General features: G+C 40.6%; 1 protein-coding gene across 1 annotated transcript; it reads left to right on the top strand.

Moving 5' to 3' along the window:
- Positions 1-583: 583 nt before the first annotated feature.
- Positions 584-2,428, top strand: LOC147606280 (flotillin-like protein 1). Its single transcript, XM_086792619.1, has one exon. The coding sequence runs from the start codon at positions 723-725 to the stop codon at positions 2,187-2,189; it is 1,467 nt and encodes a 488-aa protein (XP_086648745.1). The 5' UTR covers positions 584-722; the 3' UTR covers positions 2,190-2,428.
- The last annotated feature ends 21,604 nt before the right edge of the window (positions 2,429-24,032 follow it).

Genomic DNA, 24,032 nt, shown 5'->3' on the forward strand with positions numbered 1-24,032 from the left:
CTCTCTCTCTCACACACGCATGCATGCATGCACATACACACACATATATGCACTGCATGCACATACATAAGTCCTTATGGGCTTAATGCTCAATGCCTTGTCACCTCAAAATTGGGTTTTGTAGATTACAAACACGCTCGGATGGTATTGCAACTTGGAAACTCCATTCATAGTCATTCATAGATTTTATAGGTTTTAAGCACTATTATAACTAAAATATCTTAAAATGTGCAAGTTCTGATGACCTTCTACTTTAAATTTTGATTATTTTTTTTTACTTGACACTAAACCTCGATTTTTCGTGAACAACACGTCAATACATGAAAGTTCGAAGACGATGGTGTCTAGACTTCCACACGACTATAAATATAAGGAGGAGAGTTTGTTTAGTCTTTTTTCAAGGGGAGCTTCGTGGCAACACCATCTCAGTGCCCTGCACGCGAGGTATGCTGCGCAGAATATAATCCAGTCTGTTGCGTCACGACCCCTTCGCTTAGCCCACAGCAGACCGGTCAAGCCACGCCTGACTCGTGTGTATAAAATGTGTGCCCCGATGCATGACAAGCAGACTAGCCCTGCACAATCAATTCTGACTCTGAGCTTTTCGACTCAACCCTGCCTACGTAGACGCTGCAATTGCAAGCTGTAACCTAGTCGCTTCGGTTAATTTCCAAGTGCATTATATATACGCTACAGTTCCGTTTGTTCGAGAATTAGGAAAGATGTGGCGCGTGGCTAGGGCGTCCGAGTACCTGGTTATCACGGGCTTCCGCATTCCGGATGTGAAGCTGGCCAAGAAGGCTTGGGTTCTGCCCGGCCAGCGCTGCAGCGTCTTCGACATCACCCCCGTCAACTACACCTTCGACGTGCAGGCCATGAGCGCCGAGAAGCTGCCCTTCCGGCTGCCCGCCGTCTTTACCATCGGTCCCTCCTCTCAGGAACCCGACGCCCTCCGCAAGTACGCCAAGCTGGTGGCTCCGCTGCAGAACGACGACACGTTTTCCACCCGCCTACACGAGCTAGTGCAGGGCATCATCGAGGGGGAGACGCGTGTCCTTGCGGCCGGCATGACCATGGACGAGATCTTCAAAGGCACCAAGGACTTCAAGCGCGAGGTGTTTGCGAAGGTTCAGTTGGAGCTCAACGAGTTCGGCCTGCACATCTACAACGCCAACGTAAAGCAGCTGGTGGACGTCAAAGGGCACGAGTATTTCTCGTACCTCGGCCAAAAGACGCAACAGGAGGCAGCCAACCAGGCCAAGGTGGAGGTGGCGGAGGCGCAGTATAAAGGCGATGTGGGAGCTAAGGAAAGGGAAGGCCTCACTCTACAAAACGCTGCCAGAGTGGAGGCCGAGACCAGAATCTACGCCAAGCAGCAGGCAGCGTTGGCCAGGCAGCAAGAGCTCAAGGTGGACGCGCAGACGAAGATATTCCAAAACTCTAAAGAAGCGGAGATAGCCGAGGCAGACGCCGCTCTGGCCACCAAGTCGGCCATGTGGGCACAGCAAGCAGAGGTGGCAAAACTCGAGGCGGATAATTACGCCGCCATCCGAGAGGCGGAGCTACAGAAGGAGGTGGAGCTGCGACGTGTGGAGGCCGAGACCGAGCGGCTCCGTGCGGCCCACCTCGCATCAGCTGTCGTGACTTGCGAGGCTGCAATGCAGTCTGCAAACGCTGCCCTCTACGAGAAACAGCGTGCCGCAGATGCAAATGCTTACGAGCAACAGTGCGCCGCTAAATCTCGTCAGCTCGCTGCCGACGCCGCCCTCTACGCCAGTATGAGGGAGGCCGATGCCAAGCTCTACACTTGTAAGCAAGAAGCGTCGGGGCTCGTGGCCATGGCAAACGCTCAGGCGGCCTATGTGCGCACCATGCTCGACACCTTCCACGGTGATGCTGCTGCTCTTCACGACTATCTGCTCCTCGACCGTGGTGTGTACCAAGAGATGGGCCGCATCAATGCCGATGCCATCCAAGGGCTCGCCCCCAAAATCTCCATCTGGTCCACTACTAGTGATACAAGCTCATCAAGTGATTCTGCCATGCACGCGATGTCCAACGTCTTCAAAACAATCCCACCACTCTTCACCACCATTCGTGACCAGACCGGTGTCTCTCCACTTCCTTGGCTTGCTTCCCTCCCTCCACCATCAAGTGACTCCTCCCAAAAACAAAACATGATATTGTAACGCATACAAACGATCAATTTTTGGTCGTAAGTGTAAATCCCTACTAGCTAGTAGTGCATGCCCAAGGGATTTGAATTTCTCTTCATCAACTTTCACTCCGCCCCATTATTATGTGCGAGGACACTTACAGTTGTGGGGCAAATTCAAGGAACCTTCATTAGGTTAGAGTAAATATTTAAATTCTGGTAGCTTTGACAGCAAAAACATTGTGAAGCTTGATTAAACATAACAAGGAGGGTAAATGTGCAACATTCACTATCTCTTGAACTCATATATCTTTACAAATTTCCTCCATTAGGAGCCATACAGCTACTACTTCTCGGGATTTTGAAAGTTTCACCGACCTCACGCTCGCTCTCTCACTCTCTCTTCTTCTTCTTTTTTCTGTCTTCTTGTTTGTCTTTTTTTTGTCGTTCTTTTGTATTTTTCTTGAAGACATATCCCTTCTTCATCTCCTTCTTTGGGCAATTTCAAATCCACATCAACTTTCTATGGATTGTTTTAAGTAGAGCAATGTTATTTGCATCACTATCCCTAGCAGCTAAGGTTCTACAAAGAAGTAGTTATTGCAAGCCATAGCTAAGATTCTACAAAGAAGTAGTTATTGTAGGCCATTATTACCCAGCAAATCCATGTACTTTTTAGTTGCAAAATATTAAGTTTGGTTCTATGAAGCACATTAGAAGAGCTTCGTGGGTGCTTGTGGCATAATACCAAGGCTTTTTGGCAAGCCTATTTTGAGAGGTCGTCAATATTGGGCCTTGATAAAAGTACCCTTGACCATTTTGAAATTCATTAGACTATTACATCCTTGTAGTGAATAAGCTATGGTTATGGTTATTACTTAATAAGTTAGGTAAGGTGTGAGATATTGGGTAATTTAGCTAAAAATTTCATAAAAATAGGATTGATATTAGCATCTTATCCTATATTCGTGATTGGTTGTGAATCTAAGTTACTATAGAGTCATAATTGTGTGAGCTTGGATCTTGTCCAAATCTATATATGGTAGACTTATATATGATAGATGTTGAAACCCTTTCAAGTTTATGGGATTGGAATGGACCAATCCGTCAGGTATCCATCCTTATGCTCTTGTGTATGTGCACGTCTTTATGAGAGTAGACAAGCCTATGCTTGGATTGGTGACTTAGCAAACTAATTCCCTTGTGTATGTGTGCACATGTCATGGTATTCATAATCCAAGTTAATCCTAGATGGCTACAAGAGGTTATTATAGTTAGCATTAGAGTGCATCAACGTGTATTAATGAAGATTGAATAAAGATTTTCTATGATTATTCATTTTGTTAAAGTCATTAAGACTCTTGAGTAGAGGTAAATGATCAAGCCCTCTCTAAGAGCAACAAGATGAGATGGCAAGAGGTTTTGAATTTGAGATCTACGTGTGGTTTAGGGTTTAGTGTTTAGATTCAGAAAGAGTGATTTTGTGTACCATGAAACCCATGTCACTACAAGGGATCGGGCTCATACCCGCGCTCCTAGCCGCTAAAAATGACTTGTGAAAAAAAGTAGCGGACTCGTGTATCAGCGCGTGTATAATCGCAGTCAGAGACATGCGTGTAAAAGCGCGTGTACAATCGCGATGTGTGGTTGGGACAAAGGATCAAGTGTATGTGTAATCGATGTCAAGGATGCATTGTACGAGCATTTCGAATTACCTTGAATCACATCTCCATGTATGGAGAATGGAATCAAACAGGTTTAGAGGTGAGTAGATGTAAATTGATAGTATTCAAATGACTCATGGTATCCAAATTAAATTAATGGAGTTGTAATATATATACTCTAATTGAAGCAGGATGCAGTACCACACCCTAACATGGTGCCCTACACGTGGCGAGAGCACGCAAAGCGTCGATGAGATGATGCTGGAGCTTTGGGATCTATTGTCAGAGATGAGTGGGAAAGGGATGACAATAGCCCTGCACCCCACGAAGTTGTGGAAGAGGAAGTGTTTAATGATATGGTGCGAAATCTTTTTAAGGATGATCCCAAAGGTATGGACGACGATGATATGGAACAAGAGCATCTTTAAAAGGCTTCATCGACACCGGTTTATGAAGGGTGCACATTCTCTATTTTACGTGCTTCACTTGAACTACTCAATATACAAACAGTTTATGGATGGAGCAATGCAAGTCTTGACGCATTATTGAAGTAAGCATTCTAACTTGCAAATTTGAATTAGTAGTTTAAGATTTAGGGTTTAGGACTAATTGATGATATTGGATGCAGGCTATTATCAAACATGCTTCCAAAGGGAAATAGACTACCCACCTCAAGAGACATAGCGAGGCGCTATGTGACATCTCTTGGAGGATTGGATTATGATCGCATACATGCATGCGTCAATGATTGCATTCTCTTTCGTGGGACGCATAAGGAGGCTCGACATTGTCCCACTTGTGGTGAAGCAAGGTATAGAACAGATGTGAAGAGTTTTGATGTACCTCGTAAAGTCTTGCGATACTTTCCTATAATTCCTCGTATCAAACACATGTTCAAGTGCAAATCCATAACAGAGCTCATGTCATGGCATTCCTCGCATCGATCGGATGATGGCATGTGGAGAATCCGCAGACACTCATGCTTGGAAGCATATTGAAGATGAGTGGCCCAGCTTTAAAACAGAGCCCAGAAACTTGAGACTTGGCCTAGGTATGGATGGAGTGAATCCATTTGGTTTCAAAAGCACTGCATACAGCGTGTGGCCAGTTGTGTTGGTGAATTACAACCTTCCACCATCAATGGCGATCAAGAAGGGACATCTTATGTTATCCCTTCTAATTCCAGGGAAACATAAAGTCAAGCATATGGATGTTTATCTCGAACCGTTGATTGATGAGTTGGAGGAACTATGGAGAGGTGTTGCGGTGGTGGACATTAGTAGGCCTCTCTCCTCTCGATACTTCGACTTGAAAGCAGTGTTGATGTGGACAATGCATGACTTTCCAGGATACAGCGATTGTTCTGGTAAGAATTCTAATTACCTCCCTACTCTAATACTATTGGCTATATTAATTATAAATATGGACTTTATTATTCTAACTTTTATTTATATTTTAACAGGTTTGAAAACATCGGGTAAACATGCATGTCCTGTTTGTGGCCCTTCGTTAGTACATGAGTATGCTGACGGTTTGTGTAAGATCATATTCGATAATCATCATCGATTTCTCCCCTCAAATCATCCTAAATATGTTGCTAGTAAGAGTAACATTCCTCCACAAACACTTCGTGCAAAAGATTGAAAGCATATTTGGGAGTCTACAAATATTCTTCCTCCAGATGGCATGAATAGGTATAGTAATGTTTTTCAATCTTGTTTTGTGTAGTCTCTAATTGGATTAAAGGTCACATAGAGCAATCCCTTGTGTAGGTACTCCATTTTTTTCGGCTACCATATTGGACCCATCTTAAGATCAACCATCTTCTTGATCCCATGCACATCTTCAAGAATGTGGGATCTGGTATTTGGGAACATATTATTGGTAAACGAGACAATGTTAGCGTACGGGAGGAGTTGCGGGTCGCAAGACCTATGCGTCAAGCTTGGCCACCACGAGAGGAGGGTGGGCACGTTCGTCTTCTGCCTGCACCATGGATTATATCAAAGAAAGAGGAGAAGCAGGTAAAGCAGGCCATCACCACTTTGCATACTCCCACTGGATACATGAGATCATTGAAGGGAGTCTTTACAACCACTAAGAAAAGAGGCGTTGAGCAACTATATGGGTTGAAGTCCCACGATTGGCACAAGATGCTCCAAGTAAGTGTTTTCCAAGTCTTGTACGTTGAAATTAAATTTTGTAATGCCATAAACCATACATACATGTGCTCTTATGTGCGCGGTTCATACTAGCATCGACCATTGTGCAAATAAGAGTTTGAAAAAATGTATTTATAAGATGGGCGAGCTTGTGAGGTATGTAAAACCCATGTCAAATCACCCTTCATTATACCTTGCAAAATGAACGTGCATGAGGTATAACGTAGTATTTATTTATTTTTCAGATATGTTAGTTCCAAAGCAATTGATCCAGCCACGTTGGATGATGCGCGTGTTATGGCAGTGGAGGTGGTTTGTTTGGTAGAGGAGACTTTTCCGCGAACTATTCTCACAAGTCAACTACATCTCATTGTGCATTTAGTGGACGAAATTGCTTTACGTGGCACTGTGCATGCACGTTGGATGTTCTTCCTAGAGCGCTTCATGAAGACCTTAAAAGACTTTGTGAGGCAAAGTGCAAGGCCTAAAGGAAGCATGGCCGAGGGTTGGTTGATACAAGAGTCTCTTGTATATATTTCAGAATTTCTTGGTCAGGTGGACAGCTCTTTGCCACGACTATGGAGCAATGAAGAGGACTTGAGGATGACCTCTATTGTGCCTCAAGGAAAAGGACAGAGCAAAGTAATTGACAGAACATTGATTGATGATCTCAATTTCACTTGCATCCTTAATAGTGATGTGATGAGCAGATGGGTTACAAGATATGAGGATGCAAAGACAAAAAGGCAAGCAGAAAGAGCTCTCTTTCGGAGGTAACATGGCTCTCGTAAGGCGTACCCTAAGCATCTAGCAACACTTCTAAATGATATCCATGTTGATTGGTTGCATGAGGAAATGGAGAGAGCAGAGAGCGACGAGGGGCTGCATATCACAGCGGAAGAATGGGAGTATGCACGAGGATGCATGTTAAAGGTACATAGAACTAATGTTTTGCATTAGTTGTAAGTGATTTGCTTTTAATATTTATTCACATTGCTTACACAAATATTGCTTCTATTTTGGTCCAGTGCACTATGTTCAATGCTATATGGTGTGAAGGCAAGTATTTTCGAACACAAAGAATTGATGAAAAGAGGAATACACAAGATTGCGGTGTCATTAGTAGCTTTGAGGGAGCTAATGGAAAAATGGATGATTATTGTGGCACAATCCAAGACATATTTAGGCTTGACTTTCGTCGCTTCTTTGTGTATGTTTTGGATGTCAAATGGCAAATGAACGTGGTGGAAAAAGGGCGTAATTCAATGATAAAACGCCATGCAAGTGGCTATGTAACTATTGACTCTACAAAGTTTTGGCAAACAAAGAAAGATAGGCTCGTATTGCCACAACAATGTGAGCAGGTATGCATTTTTTTACTAATGTGTTTCATGTACATATATATCTAAGCTCGCGTACCCCTTGACTTTTGATATGCTAATTAATTACTGCAGTATGTGTATTTGAGTAGGTTATCTATCTACCAATGGTGCATGACATTAAATGGTGGTACGTCATCCCTATTGCACCACGTTCCAAAGTGATGTATAATACATTCACTGATATGGAGCATATGGAGGATGTAACAAGCCGCAATGAAGATGATGTCGAACATGCCAATGAAGATGTTGTGATCGATGATCAAGAAATAAGAGATGATCATGATAATGAGGATGAGCGTGTCATTTCTCATGATCATGAGAATGACCCTACCATTGAGGATGATGGTGATGTTGATGAGGATGATCAGGACATCGATACCATTATCAATGGACAGAATATCGATAGTGGAATAAATTTAATCGTAGCCTTACAAATTGATCAAATGGATATTGATGTTGATCGTTTGGCAAGGATGGATCTTATTGAAGATGAGATCGAACCCTAACCAATCCATCATTGTATCGTTCTAAATTGATGACATTTCTATTGTATGTGTTGTCTTTTAATTATCATCTCATGATTTATTTTTGAATATATTTCATTGTTGTAAATGCATGTAGTGGGATTCACTACAAGGGATCGGGCTCATATCCGTGCTCCTAGCCGCTAAAAATGACTTGTGAAAAAAAGTAGCGGGCGCGTGTATCAGCGCGTGTATCATTGCGGCCAGAGACATGCGTGTAAAAGCGCGTGTATAGGCCTGCTCAGACGCGCTCATACACGGGGTATACATGCGTTCTGTCAGTTCAGATGCATTTAGACGCGTTTATACAAGCGTCTATACACGCGTTTTGTTACTTTAGATGCGCTTATACACGCGTATTTCTCAGATTTGACGCGTTTATACACGCGTGTTTTATAGATTTTCCGCGTATATACACGCGACTTTTAGCAATTCTGACGCGTTTATACACGCGAACAGAGAGCAAAAAAAAAAAATCCAGAGAGTGCTATTTGGTGCCTGAATGCTGTTCCAGCATTCCAGCACCCAATAACACTCTCTGGATTTTTTTTTTGGTGCATTAGACCATCCACGAAGAACATATCCACGAGGAAGATTAAGACAAGAACGGCCCATCATCATACGCGAGTTTTTTAAGGTGAGATCTTTTATTACTTAAGATCTCCCTTATTCGCGTCCTTCCCCATACATCCGACAATGTAGCATGTGGGGGATTGGGGTACCGACTATGTACAACCTCTATCACCTCCCCAACTAATCGGCTATTTTGATCTTTAAATTTAATAAAATAATTTCTATACAAGTTTGATACTACCCCACGCATGTACTCCATTACCTCCCTCCCCCTCGCATCCATCACTATCCCGCCCCCTATCCGTCACATCATAGCAGATCACTCCCTATGTCTCCTCGATGGACGTGGAAGAGGAGAAGCTGCATGCCGTCTCATCGGACTCGTAGGCATAGACGGCACTGGAGTGCCCTGGATACTCGCGGTAGGGGTATAGACACCAGGCATGGAAGGAGGGAGATGGGCATACATGTACTCTGTAAGCTCAACTGGACCAAGATGGCGCCCAAAATGATTTAGCATCTCCATCAGCCAATTGCTGTACGCAAATGGATCGGATGAAGAACCTGGAATATCCATAAAGAATCTGTAAAAATAATCCTCATGTACATCATGGGCTGTCTCTTGACTCACACAAATATCATCATTCAAGTCACCTATTAGCCTGCAAACCATAGAAACAAGAAATGCAGTCTCGTGTATACACCCGTCCAGAAACGCGTGTATACACCCGTCAAAAAACGCGTGTATACACCTGTCCAAAAACGCGTGTATATCCGCGTGAACACTCTGTGCAGACAGGATACACACGTTTATACACACGTTTCTACATGCGACCTGCGTAAAGAAAATTTGAATTAAAGCAACCGACCTCCGACAATGTGTCCTTATAAAGGCCCACTGTCGCCCCTGTCAGAATCGTTCACCCAAAATCGTGTGCACAGAAGCAAAAGGACGGAGACAAACCCAAAAAGCAAAGAGAAAATAGCATAAACAAATCTGAGGAAGGAGACAAGGCAAAGGACAAACTGACTCACCTCTGAAAAAGTGAGTCTTCTTTCTTGGTCGGTTTCCTCCCGTGTGTGCTCCTTCTCTACTCCCTCCTTGCACTTAGGTTTCGTTTCTGTTGGAAGAGGCGAAAACAAAAAAGAACAAATATGTTAGTTCAAAATCTTTATTTGGGAAAGGTGGGCTATTTTTAGTTTAAACTGATCGTCGCGTTTATAAACGTGTGTATGTTCGCGTGTATGATAATTTAGCTGCGTTTATACACGCATTTTGTAGGAATTACCCGCGTTAATACACGCGATTTTTAGAAAAAAGCCGCGTCAATACACGCAATTTTTAGGAAATAGCCGCGTTAATACACGCGATTTTTATACTTTCATTAATAACATATTATGATTTTGTGTTTTCTGGTTTGTACATAGGATGTCATCAACCTCCTCAAGCAGTTCTGGGGAAGATGAGACAATGCGTCATCGTAATCGCAATGTGTGGTTGGGACAACGGATCAAATGTATGTGTAATCGATGTCAAGGATGCATTGTACGAGCACGTCGAATTACCTTGAATCACATCTCCATGTATGGAGAATGGAATCAAACAGGTTTAGAGGTGAGTAGATGTAAATTGATGGTATTCAAATGACTCATGGTATCCAAATTAAATTAATAGAGTTGTATTATATAAACTCTAATTGAAGCAGGATGCAGTACCTCACCCTAACATGGTGCCCTACGCGCGACGAGAGCACGCAAAGCGTCGATGAGATGATGCTGGAGCTTCGGGATCTATTGTCAGAGATGAGTGGGAAAGGGATGACAATAGCCCTGCACCCCAACGAAGTTGTGGAAGAGGAAGTGTTTGATGATATGGTGCGGAATCTTTTTAAGGATGATCCCAAAGGTATGGACGACGATGATATGGAACAAGAGCATCTTTACAAGGCTTCATCGACACCGGTTTTTGAAGGATGCACATTCTCTATTTTACGTGCTTCACTTGAACTACTCAACATACAAACAGTTTATGGATGGAGCAATGCAAGTCTTGACACATTATTGAAGTAAGCATTCTAACTTACAAATTTGAATTAGTGGTTTAAGGTTTAGGATTTAAGACTAATTATAATTGATGATATTGGATGCAGGCTATTATCAAACATGCTTCCAAAGGGAAATAGACTACCTACCTCAAGAGACATAGCGAGGTGCTATGTGACATCTCTTGGAGAATTGGATTATGACCGCATACATGCATGCGTCAATGATTGCATTCTCTTTCGTGGGACGCATAAGGAGGCTCGACATTGTCCCACTTGTGGTGAAGCAAGGTATAGAACAGATATGAAGAGTTTTGATGTACCTCGTAAAGTCTTGCGACACTTTCCTATAATTCCTCGCGTCAAACACATGTTCAAGTGCAAATCCATAGCAGAGCTCATGTCATGGCATTCCTCGCATCGATCGGATGATGGCATGTGGAGAATTCCCGCAGACACTCCTGCTTGAAAGCATATTGAAGATGAGTGGCCCAACTTTAAAACAGAGCCCAGAAACTTGAGACTTGGCCTAGGTATGGATGGAGTGAATCCATTTGGTTTCAAAAGCACCGCATACAGTGTGTGGCCAGTTGTGTTGGTGAATTACAACCTTCCACCATCTTATGTTATCCCTTCTAATTCCAGGGAAGCATAAAGTCAAGCATATGGATGTTTATCTTGAACCGTTGATTGATGAGTTGGAGGAACTATGGAGAGGTGTAGACATTAGTAGGCCTCCCTCCTCTCGACACTTCGACTTAAAAGCAGTGTTGATGTGGACAATGCATGACTTTTCAGGATACAGCGATTGTTCTGGTAAGAATTCTAATTACCTCCCTACTCTAATACTATTGGCTATATATATTAATTATAAATATTGACTTTATTATTCGAACTCTTATTTATATTTTAACAGGTTTGAAAACATCGGGTAAACATGCATGTCCTGTTTGTGGCCCTTCGTTAGTACATGAGTATGCTGACGGTTTGTGTAAGACCATATTTGATAATCATCATCGATTTCTCCCCTCAGATCATCCTAAATATGTTGCTAGTAAGCGTAACATTCCTCCACAAACACTTCGTGCAAAAGATTGGAAGCGTATTTGGGAGTCTACAAATATTCTTCCTCCAGATGGCATGAACAGGTATAGTAATGTTTTTGCAATCTTGTTTTGTGTAGTCTCTAATTGGATTAAAGGTCACATAGAGCAATCCCTTGTGTAGGTACTCCATTTTTTTCGGCTACCATATTGGACCCATCTTAAGATCAACCATCTTCTTGATCCCATGCACATCTTCAAGAATGTGGGATCTGATATTTGGGAACATATTATTGGTAAACAAGACAATGTTACCGTACGTGAGGACTTGCGGGTCGCATGACGTATGCGTCAAGCTTGGCCACGAGAGGTGGGTTGGCACGTTCGTCTTCCGCCTGCACCATGGATTATATCAAAGAAAGAGGAGAAGCAGGTAAGGCAGGCCATCACCACTTTGCGTACTCCCACTGGATGCATGAGATCATTGAAGGGGAGCCTTTACAACCACTAAGAAAAGAGGCGTTGAGCAACTATATGGGTTGAAGTCCCACGATTGGCACAAGATGCTTCAAGTAAGTATTTTCCAAGTCTTGTACGTTGAAATTAAATTTTGTAATGCCATAAACCATACATACATGTGCTCTTATGTGCGCAGTTCATACTACCTACTAGCATCGACCATTATGCAAATAAGAGTTTGAAAAAATGTATTTATAAGATGGGCGAGCTTGTGAGGTATGTAAAACCCATGTCAGATCACCCTTCATTATACCTTGCAAAATGAACGTGCATGAGGTATAACGTACTATTTATTTATTTTTCAGATATGTTAGTTCCAAAGCAATTGATCCAGCCACGTTGGATGATGCGCGTGTTATGGCAGTGGAGGTGGTTTGTTTGGTAGAGGAGACTTTTCCGCGAACCATTCTCACAAGTCAACTACATCTCATTGTGCATTTAGTGGACGAAATCGCTTTATGTGGTACGGTGCATGCACGTTGGATGTTCTTCCTAGAGCGCTTCATGAAGACCTTAAAAGACTTTGTGAGGCAAAGTGCAAGGCCTGAAGGAAGCATGGCCGAGGGTTGGTTGATACAAGAGTCTCTTGTATATATTTCAGAATTTCTTGGTCAGGTGGACAGCTCTTTGCCACGACTATGGAGCAATGAAGAGGACTTGAGGATGACCTCTATTGTGCCTCAAGGAAAAGGACAGAGTAAAGTAATTGACAGAACATTGATTGATGATCTTAATTTCACTTGCATCCTTAATAGTGATGTGATGAGGAGATGCGTTACAAGATATGAGGATGCAAAGACAAAAAGGCAAGCAGAAAGAGCTCTCTTTCGGAGGCAACATGGCTCTCGTAAGGCGTACCCTAAGCATCTAGCAACACTTTCGAATGATATCCATGTTGATTGGTTGCATGAGGAAATGGAGAGAGCAGAGAGCGACGAGGGGCTGCATATCACAGCGGAAGAATGGGAGTATGCACGAGGATGCATGTTAAAGGTACATAGAATTAATGTTTTGCATTAGTTGTAAGTGATTTGCTTTTAATATTTATTCACATTGCTTACACAAATATTGCTTCTATTTTGGTCCAGTGCACTATGTTCAATGCTATATGGTGTGAAGGCAAGCATTTTCGAACACAAAGAATTGATGAAAAGAGGAATACACAAGATTGCCGTGTCATTAGTAGCTTTGAGGGAGCTAATGGAAAAATGGATGATTATTATGGCACAATCCAAGACATATTTAGGCTTGACTTTCGTCGCTTCTTTGTGTATGTTTCGGATGTCAAATGGCAAATGAACGTGGTGGAAAAAGGGCCTGATGCAACGATAAAACGCCATGCAAGTGGCTATGTAACTATTGACTCTACAAAGGTTTGGCAAACAAAGAAAGATAGGCTCGTATTGCCACAACAATGTGAGCAGGTATGCATTTTTTACTAATGTGTTTCATGTACATATATATCTAAGCTCGCGTACCCCTTGACTTTTTATATGCTAATTAATTACTGTAGTATGTGTATTTGAGTAGGTTATCTATCTACCAATGGTGCATGACATTAAATGGTGGTACGTCATCCCTATTGCACCACATTCCAAAGTGATGTATAATACATTCACTGATATGGAGCATATGGAGGATGTAACAAGCCGCAATGAAGATGATGTTGAACATGCCAATGAAGATGTTATGATCGATGATCAAGAAATAAGAGATGATCATGATAATGAGGATGAGCGTGCCATTTCTCATGATCATGAGAATGACCCTACCATTGAGGATGATGGTGATGTTGATGAGGATGATCGAGACATTGATACTATTATCAATGGAGTACAGAATATCGATAGTGGAATAAATTTAATCGTAGCCTTACAAATTGATCAAATGGATATTGATGTTGATCGTTTGGCAAGGATGGATCTTATTGAAAATGAGATCAAACCCTAACCAATCCGTCACTGTATCGTTCTAAATTGATGACATTTCTATTGTATGTGTTATCTTTTAATTATCATCTCATATGCATGATTTATTTTTGAATATATTTCATTGTTGTAAATCCATGTAGTGGGATTGTGTAATGATATATACTGTTATGTACTATGAGATGGTTTAAAGAAAATAGTTTTTAATTTTGTAAAGGAATTCAGTTGTTCTTCAGTTTTTCTTTACCAAGCGTGTATTAATGCGTGTATGGCAGCGTGTATTGATGCGTGTATTATTGCGTGTATATAAACGCGCTTATACACGAGTTGATAAATAAAAATATACACGCAAATTTAAATGCCAAAATACATGCGCCCGATTCTATTCAAATACATGCGCGACCATACACGCGCTCGTAATTTATCGCGTGTATGAAATGCGTGTATGGCAGCATTGTCTTGTAGTGATTGTGTAATGATATATACTGTAATGTACTATGAGATGGTTTAAAGAAAATAGTTTTTAATTTTGTAAAGGAATTTAGTTTTTTTTAATAAAGCGTGTACTGCTGCGTGTATTGATGCGTGTATTGATGCGTGTATATACACGCGCTTATATAGGCGCTGATAAATGCCAATATACACGCGCCCGATACTATTAAAATACATGCGCAACCATACACGCGCCCGTAATTTATCGCGTGTATGAAACGTGTGTATGGCAGCATTGTCTTGTAGTGTGTCTATGTGGTGTGGCAAAAAAAGATATAATAAATCATTATGTAATCTCCATGATGTGGTGGTCACTCTGAAGAACTATCCCCACCCCCAAAGCACTGCCCTAGGCATCCTCTATCTCCTCTACCTCCACTCTCAGTGCTAGTGTGGCATGAGGTACGACCGCGACTATCTCCACGACTACCCTCCCTCTACAACGATGATTACCACTCTCATGAGAGCCATGATAACTGTGAGGTATCACATCTCCTAAACGTGGAGGTGTAAGAGATGCTATAGCACTAACTAGGCTGACGGATGAGGGGTGAATGTAAAGGTAGGTGAAGTGCCTAGCAAGGGTAAAATGCATGGCAAGGGACTCTGTTGGGCTCTGTGGGCGGCGGCGAGACCTAATCGTAAAGGGGTGCCTATTGCATAGGCTGCCAGGAGTTGCTCGAGGGTGGGAGTATAGCCAAAGACGCCCTCTACCTCCCTAGCAAATCGTGGTTTTGAGACTTGATGAGAGCCTCAACCTATGGGTCTGTGGGACAAGAGGACGAGGATCCATGCCACATTTATACAAACAAAGAAAATATTAAAAAAATATTATGCAAGCCTTATGTACGCTACAGAAGCCTTATGCAAGCATTATGTTTAAAGTACTATGCATAAGCTTAAAACACTATGTATTATGTTTAAAGCACTATGCGTTATGCAAGCCATTTTACACAAGCCCTGCATATAACATTATGCATTAGGCCTTATGCATAAAGCATGCATGAGGCCTTATGCATAAAGCTATGCATGAGGCATTATGCATAAAGCATTATGCATAAGGCCTTAAGCATAAAACTATGCATGAGGCCTTAAGCATAAAACTATGCATGATGCCTTATGCATGCATAAGGATTATGCATAAAGCACTATGCATGAGGCCTTAAACATAAAGCTATGCATGAGGCCTTATGCATAAGGCTTATGCATAAAGCACTATGCATAAGGCCTTAAGCATAAAACTATGCATGAGGCCTTATGCATAAACCTATGTATGAGGCCTTAAGCATAAAGCTCATGCATGAGGGCTTATGCAGGATTAGTAGAGGACTTACATAACTAACAAAAGGGTGAGGAAAAGATTAGTAATGCATACATACAAAAGCTTATGCAAGCTATGACTCTATGCAAGCCCCTTTTGCAAGCCCTCAACCTTATGCAAGCTATGCTAAAGCTTATGCATAAAGCATGCATGAGGCCTTATGCATAAAGCTTTATGCATGAGGCCTTATGCAGAATAAAGCTTTAAGCATAATGCTTTATGCATAAGGCCTTATGCATTAAGCATTATGCATAAGGCTTATGCATAAAGCACTATGCATAAGGCCTTAAGCATGAGGCCCTAAGCATAAAACTATGCATGAGCCTTTGTGAATAAAGCTATGCATGAGCCCTTATGCATAAAGATATGCATGAGCCCTTATGCATAAAGCTATGCATGAGGCTTATGCATAAAGCATTATGCATAAAGCATGCATAAAGCTTATGCATAAAGATTATGCATAGAGCTAATGCGCAAACCTACAAAACAAATCCCCAACACCCAAGGGTGCAATAATAATAGAGGAAAGATAGAAAAGCACTTACCTCTTTTTTATGATGTTGAAGAGAGGATTAGAGGACCTACAAAACCAACAAAAGGGTGAGGAAAGGATTAGTAATGCATACATACAAAAGCTTATGCAAGCTATGCCGCTGTGCAAGCCTTATGCAAACTATGCCACTATGCAAGCCTTATGAAAGCTATGCTAAAGCTTATGCATAAATCATGCATGAGGCCTTATGCATAAAGCTTTTAGCATAATGCTTTATGTATGAGGCCTTCTGCATAATAAAACTTCAAGCATAATATTCTATGCATCAGGCCTTATACATAAAGCATTAAGCATAAGGCTTATGCATAAGGCCTTAAGCACGAGGCCTTAAGCATAAAACTATGCATGGGGCCTTATACATAAAGCATGCATGAGGCCTTATGCATAAAGCTATGCATGAGGCTTATACATAAAGCATGCATAAAGCTTATGCGTAAACCTACAAAACAAATCCCTAGGACCCAAGGGTGCAATAATAATAGAGAAAAGAGAGGAAGATAGAAAAACACTTACCTCTTTTTTGTGATGTTAAAAGAGAGGATTAGAGGACCTACAAAACCAACAAACGGGTGAGGAAATTATTAGTAATGCATACATACAAAAGCTTATGCAAGCCTTATGCAAACTATGCCATTATGCAAGCCTTATGCATTATGAATGCATGCATAGAGCTTACTCTATGCATTAAGCCTTATGCAAGCCTTATGCATTATGAATGCATGCATAGAGCTTACTCTATGCATTAAGCTCTAAGAATAGAGCTTAATGCATAGATTAATCTCTATTATTAGAGCTCTATTCATAGATTAAGCTCTATGCACAGAGGACCTACAAAACAAAATCCCTCTTTTTGGTAGATAAAAATAGAGGAAAGAGAGGATGAAAAGATAGGAAAGATAGAAAAGCTCTTACCTCTTTTTGGTGATGTTGAAAAAGAGAAGATTAGAAGATCTACAAAAGGGTGAGAAAAGGATTAGTAATGCATACATACAAAAGCCCTAAGAACCTAATGCATACATACAAAATCGAGAAGAGAGGAAAGAGAGAAAAGAATTTACCTCTTTTTGGTGAAGTTGAAAGAGAGGATTAGAAGACCTATAAAACAAAACAAAAAGTTGAGAAAAGAGTTAGTAATACAAAACCCTAAAAGTGTGAATAGCATGGATACACAAGGAGGTTTAAGCCTTATGCATAAGGAGGTTTAAGTATATTTGTTGGTTTTGTAGGTCTTCTAATCTTCTCTTTCAACATCACCAAAAAGAGGTAAGTGCTTTCCTATCTTTCCTCTCTTTCATATCTTTTTATTCTCTCTTTCCTCTATTTTTATCTACCAAAAAGAGGGGTTTTATTTTGTAGGCCCTCTATGCATAGAGCTTAATCTATGAATAGAGATCTAATCATAGATCTTAATCTATGTATTAAGCTCTATTCGTAGAGCTTAATGCATAGATTAAGCTCTATGCATGCATTCATAATGCATAGAGATCTATGCATCGATTAAGATCTATGCATAGAGCTCTATGCATAGAGCTTAATGCATGCATAGAGCTTAATTCATGCATAGAGCTTAATCTTTTAGATTTTGTATGTATGCATTAGATTCTTAGGGATTTTGTATGTATGAATTACTAATACTTTCCTCACTCTTTTGTTGGTTTTGTAGGTCTTCTAATCTTCTCTTTCATCATCACCAAAAAGAGGTAAGTGCTTTCCTATCTTTCCTATCTTTTTATCCTCTCTTTCTCTACCAAAAAGAGGGGTTTTGTTTTGTAGGTCCTCTATGCATCGAGCTTAATCTATGAATAGAGCTCTAATCATAGAACTTAATCTATGCATTAAGCTCTATTTGTAGAGATTAATGCATAGACACTACAAGGAAAAGTGACCATAGGCGCGTTTATAGATGCGTTTTGACAACGTGCTTTAAAATGTTACGGGCACGTCTAAAATCGTGTCTATAGATATGTGTCTATATGCACGTCTATAAGAACATCTATAGTGATATGAACACGCTTATAGATGCGCATATAGACTCACATATAGACGCGTAAATAGATGCCTTTATAGCCTTTGTTATAGACGTGTTTTGGAATTTTAAAAAAAATCCATAGAGCTACCTGTGCAGATGTACAACTGCATTTTCTACACATGCAGCTGTATTTTTTGCATAGGTAGCTCTCTGGTTTAAGGTTTTGCTTACTTGTACATAAACGAATCAAGATCACCAAAGATATCAACATAAAAACTTAAATTAAAGATAGATATACACAAAAAGATTTATGAACACACTTTGAATATTGATTAAAGAAGAGGAGAAAAAACATTTTATATCCAAAAATTTCTCCATGCATGATAGTAGCCACATAAGGCTTGAATAAAACATAGATACATAAAGAAGATGAAAAATTTCATCTTATATCCAAGAAATTATCCATACATGATGGTAGCCACATGAGGCCTGAAAAAGAAACATGGTTGCATAAACCAAAACTATACATGAAGAAAAACTACAAGGAAAACTACTCATAAGACAAACATTATAACACAACTCAAAAAAAGAGAATACAAAGAAAAGACATGAAGTTACACTATACATATAAACTCGGCCTCCCATAATGCACGATCTCCAGATCCGAAGTGCGACGATCCATATCGCTCCATTTATATTTGCCTCACTTCTCTTTGTTGCTGGTTCACTACTCCTTCTAGGAGCTCCTTCTTGGCTTTCTTCCACTTGCTCCTATGAGCAGTAGATGGCTTGCTATGTCCATTTTGACCGGCATCTATTCGGGCTTTCTCCTCCTTTGCATGTCTCCTTACTAAAGACCTCCTATTCTTAAGTATGTCTTTGATTTTGTGTTGCGTCCACCCATCTATTGTTAAACCTTTGGTTGTGAGGATTAGGATACTTCTTGTTATGGATAACTTTAATGCAATCATCCACTAGGCTCTTCCTTTGCTACTTAAAATGTATAAAGCAATCTTTATAGTGTGTAAAAACTACTTGGCGCAAGTAGTTTACCACCTCCTTGCAGCCCACATCTGTGATATCATAATATGATATATCACCATGATGTGGTGGTGACTCTGAAGAATTATCCCCACCCCCAAAGCACTACTCTAGGCATCCTCTATCTCCTATAACTCCACTCTCAGTGCTAGTGCGGCATGAGGTATGACCGCCACTATCTCATGATTACCCTCCCTCTACGACGACAACTGCCACTCTCATGAGAGCCATGATGACTATGAGGTGTCACATCTCCTGAAGGTGCAGGTGTAGGAGATGTTGTAGCACTAACTAGGGGCTGATGGATAAGGGGTGAATGCAAAGGCAAGTGAAGTGCCTAGCAAGGGTAAAGTGCCTAGCAAGGGACTCTGTTGGGCTGTGGGCAGACAACAGACCTGATGTGGTAAAGGGGTGCCTGCTGCATAGGCTGCCAACTGCTCGGGGGTGAGATGTCCTGTACCTCCCTAGCAAACCGTTGTTGAGACTCGAGGAGAGCCTCAACCTGTGGGTCTGTGGGACAAGAGGACGAGGACCCAGGCCACATCTATACAAACAAAGAAAATATTAAAAAAATATTATGAAATGAAGACTTCTCGGCTCTTTAAGTCAATTGACCTTGAGAATCATCTCATTCTTCAAAACACAAAAAATAAACAAATATTAAGAAAGTATATAAGCCGTTTATGCAAGCAGGGAATCATCTCATTCCCGGCACTATGCGTTATGCAAGCCTTATGCAAGCCGTTACGCAAGCCTTGCACAAAGCATTATGCATTAGGCCTTATGCATAAGGCCTTAAGCATGAGGCCTTATGCATAAAGCACTATGCATAAGGCCTTAAGCATAAAGCTATGCATGAGGCCTTATGCATAAAGCTACGTATGAGACCTTAAAGCTATGCATGAGGCCTTATGCATAAAGCTATGCATGAGGCTTATGCATAAAACTATGCATGATAAAACTATACACGAGGCCTTATGCATAACGCTTATGCATGAGGCTTATGCATAAAGCACTATGCATAAGGCCTTAAGCATAAAACTATGCATGAGACCTTATGCATAAAACTATGCATAAGGCCTTAAGCATAAAACTATGCATGATAAAACTATACATGAGGCCTTATGCATAACGCTTATGCATGAGGCTTATGCATAAAGCACTATGCATAAGGCCTTAAGCATAAAACTATGCATGAGACCTTATGCATAAAATTATGCATGAGGCCTTATGCATGAAGCTATGCATGAGGCTTATGCATGAAGCTATGCATGAGGCTTATGCATAAAACTATGTATGAGACCTTATGCATAAAGCACTATGCATGAGGCCTTATGCATGAAGCTATGCATGAGGCCTTATGCATGAAGCTATGCATGAGGCTTATGCATAAAACTATGTATGAGACCTTATGCATAAAGCACTATGCATAAGGCCTTATGCATAGTTTTATTCATGAGGCCTATGCATAAAGCAATATGCATAAGACCTGAAGGATGCATAAAGCTTATGCACAAACCTACAAAACAAATCCCCAGCACCGAAGGGTGCAATAAAAATAGAGGAAAGAGAGAAAAGATATGAAAGTACTTACCTCTTTTTCGTGATGTTGAAAGAGGGGATTAGAGGACCTACAAAACCAACAAAAGGGTGAGGAAAAGATTAGTAAATCTTATGCATAAAGCGATGCATGAGGCATTATGTTTAAAGTACTATGCATAAGCTTAAAGTACTATGCCTTAAGCATAAAGGCATTAAGCATAAAGCTTATGCATAAGGCTTATGCATAAAGCTTAAAGCATAAGGCTTATGGCTTATGTATAAAGCTATGCATGAGGCCTTAAGCATAAAACTATGCATGAGGCCTTATGCATGAGAGCTTATGCATGAGAGCTTATGCATAAGGCTTATGCGCAAACCTACAAAACAAATCCCCAGCACTGAAGGGTGCAATAATAATAGAGGAAAGAGAGAAAAGATATGAAAGCACTTACCTCTTTTTTGTGACGTTGAAAGAGAGGATTAGAGGACCTACAAAACCAACAAAAGGGTGAGAAAAAGATGAGTAAAGCTTATGCATAAAGCGATGCATGAGGCATTATGTTTAAAGTACTATGCCTTAAGCATAAAGCATAAAGCTTATGCATAAGGCTTATACATAAAGCTATGCATGAGATCTTATGCATAAAGCTATGCATGAGACCTTATGCATAAAACTTAGCATGAGACTTATGCATAAAGCTTAAAGCAAAAGGCATAAAGCTTATGCATAAGGCTTATACATAAAGCATAAAGATTAAGCATAAAGCTTAAGCATAAGGCCTTAAGCATAAAGCATAAAGCTTATGCATAAGGCTTATGCATAAAGCATAAAGATTATGCATAAGGCTTATGAATAAAGCATAAAGCTTGTGTTTAAGGCTTATGCATAAAGCGTATGCATAAAGTTTTTGCATAAGGCTTATCCATAAAGCTTATGCATAAAGCTATGCATGAGGCCTTAAGCATAAAACTATGCATGAGGCCTTATGCATGAGGCTTTATTCATATATAAGACTTACGCATAAAGCTTATGCGCGCAAACCTACAAGACAAATCCCCAGCACCCAAGGGTGCAATAATAATAGAGGAAAGAGAGGAAATATATGAAAGCACTTACCTCTTTTTCGTGATGTTGAAAGAGAGGATTAGAGGACCTATAAAACCAACAAAAGGGTGAGAAAAAGATTAGTAATGCATACATACAAACCAAGAAAATATTGAGGGTTCAAGAAGAAGAGTAAGAGCAAGAGCAAGAAGAAGAACAAGAAGAAAAGGAGAAAGAAGAAGAAGAAGAAGGGAAAGAGACTCACCCCACAACCAAGGTATGTATTAAGGTAAACTATTACTCCATAGTCCTTTGTAAAGCAGATTTGCAGCCTCGTGAGATGAAGCTTGAGAGGGTGAGAGAGGGTTAGAAGCTTAAGAGGGTGAGAGAGGATTAGAAATAGGGTGGGATGTTTTTTGGAAGAATTGTGTTTTGCCAAAATACTGGCAAAACACTCTCAGGTTTAATTTTCGATCTTTTTCGCCACAGTGCACGTCTATTTGTGCGTCTATAATCACGTCTATACACGCATCTAAAAGCGTGTCTATTCTATAGAGTAGACATGTTTGTAGATGTGCTTTTAGTTGTGTGTACATATGCGCTTATAGACACGGAAATAAACACGAAACATAACAAAAAAGTTTTTACACACACATAGAAAGATGAAAATTATTTATTCGTTTTTTGAATATGCAGGATGTCTTCATCAATCAGTTCTTCTAGTGATGATGAGTCCCTTCATGTTCAAGCGTCGTATAGAAAATGAGCATTATCCTACACATGAGCATTTCAATGTGAGTCTCCATTGAATACTAATTCTAAATTAAATTCTTTCAAGTGGTGGCATCAAGAGGCCAAGCGTCGTATAGAAATGGCAGAGGCTTCACAAAACGTAGAAGAAGGTGGAGGCTTGGAATGATGGAGATACAAGCCCAACACCCTTTCCTCATGATATGGTGGAGGAAGCGGTTTTAGAAGATATGGTGAGTGTTCAGGTGAGTTAAATGGGTTTCTACTCATGATGATTCTTTATTATCATTGTATTATTTTTTGACATGCTTGAATGTGTATGTTGTTTAGGTCTCTCCACATCTGGATATCATGCATGTCCTATTTGTGGTCCATCATTGGTGGTATCTAGGCCAAAGAGCTTGAAGAAAGTGATATATGAGAATCATCATCGATTTCTCCCTCATCATCATCCCAAATTTGTTCGTTCTTGGATGGGAGTCCCTCCACATCCACTAAGCATGGGAGATTGGAATACAGCATTATGGAATGGAGTGAAAGTTGTCCTTCCCCCGACATGAATAGGTAATATATCTTTGACATAATTCTAATACAAGCTTTGATTTGAAAAGATAATCCTCTTAATATTTGTTGTTATTTGATAAGGTACTCTATCTTCTTTCGCCTACCATATTGGACGAGCCTCAAAATCAACCATCTTCTTGATCCAATGCACATCTTCAAGAATGTTGCCTCTAACATTTGGGAGCACTTGAGAGGAACACGGGACTCCTTGCTTGTAAGAGAGGATCTAAAAAGCATAGAGAGGATGCAAAGAGCTTAGCCAACGAGAGGTACCAAATGGGAAGATAATTCAACCTCAAGCACCTTGGATATTGACAAAGAAGGTGAAAGATGCCATTACTAAATTCCATACTCCAACGGGGTGCATGAGGTGCTTAAAAGGTGTCTTCACAAAGACAAAGAAGAGAGATGTTGAGTAATTATATGGCTTGAAGTCCCACGATTGGCACAAGATGCTTCAAGTAACTGAAACATTTAAGTTGTACATATTTTTCTTGTTCAATCATGATGTATCTAAACATGGTGTATAAATGTTTATAGTTTATTCTTCCTACAAGCATTTCCAATTGTGCATCTCACGAAGTGCGAGAGACAGTTTATAAGATGGGGGAGCTTGTGAGGTTTATAAGATGGGGGAGCTTGTGAGGTTTGTACCCCAAACCCTCATAGCCAATTTTCTACACGCGTTTTCCTCAAAATGTTTTGTTTATTGTTTCGCATTGTAAATATGTGAGCTCAAAGGAAATCGATCCATGTACACTTG

Source organism: Cibotium barometz, chromosome 58 (genome assembly GCF_041138505.1).
Source record: "Cibotium barometz isolate CiBa-2024 chromosome 58, ASM4113850v1, whole genome shotgun sequence".
NCBI lineage: Eukaryota > Viridiplantae > Streptophyta > Polypodiopsida > Cyatheales > Cibotiaceae > Cibotium > Cibotium barometz.

What these genes read in the sequence shown, in the direction of transcription:
- LOC147606280 (XM_086792619.1), top strand. Translation starts at nt 723, where the DNA reads ATGTGGCGCGTGGCTAGGGCGTCCGAGTACCTGGTTATCACGGGCTTC.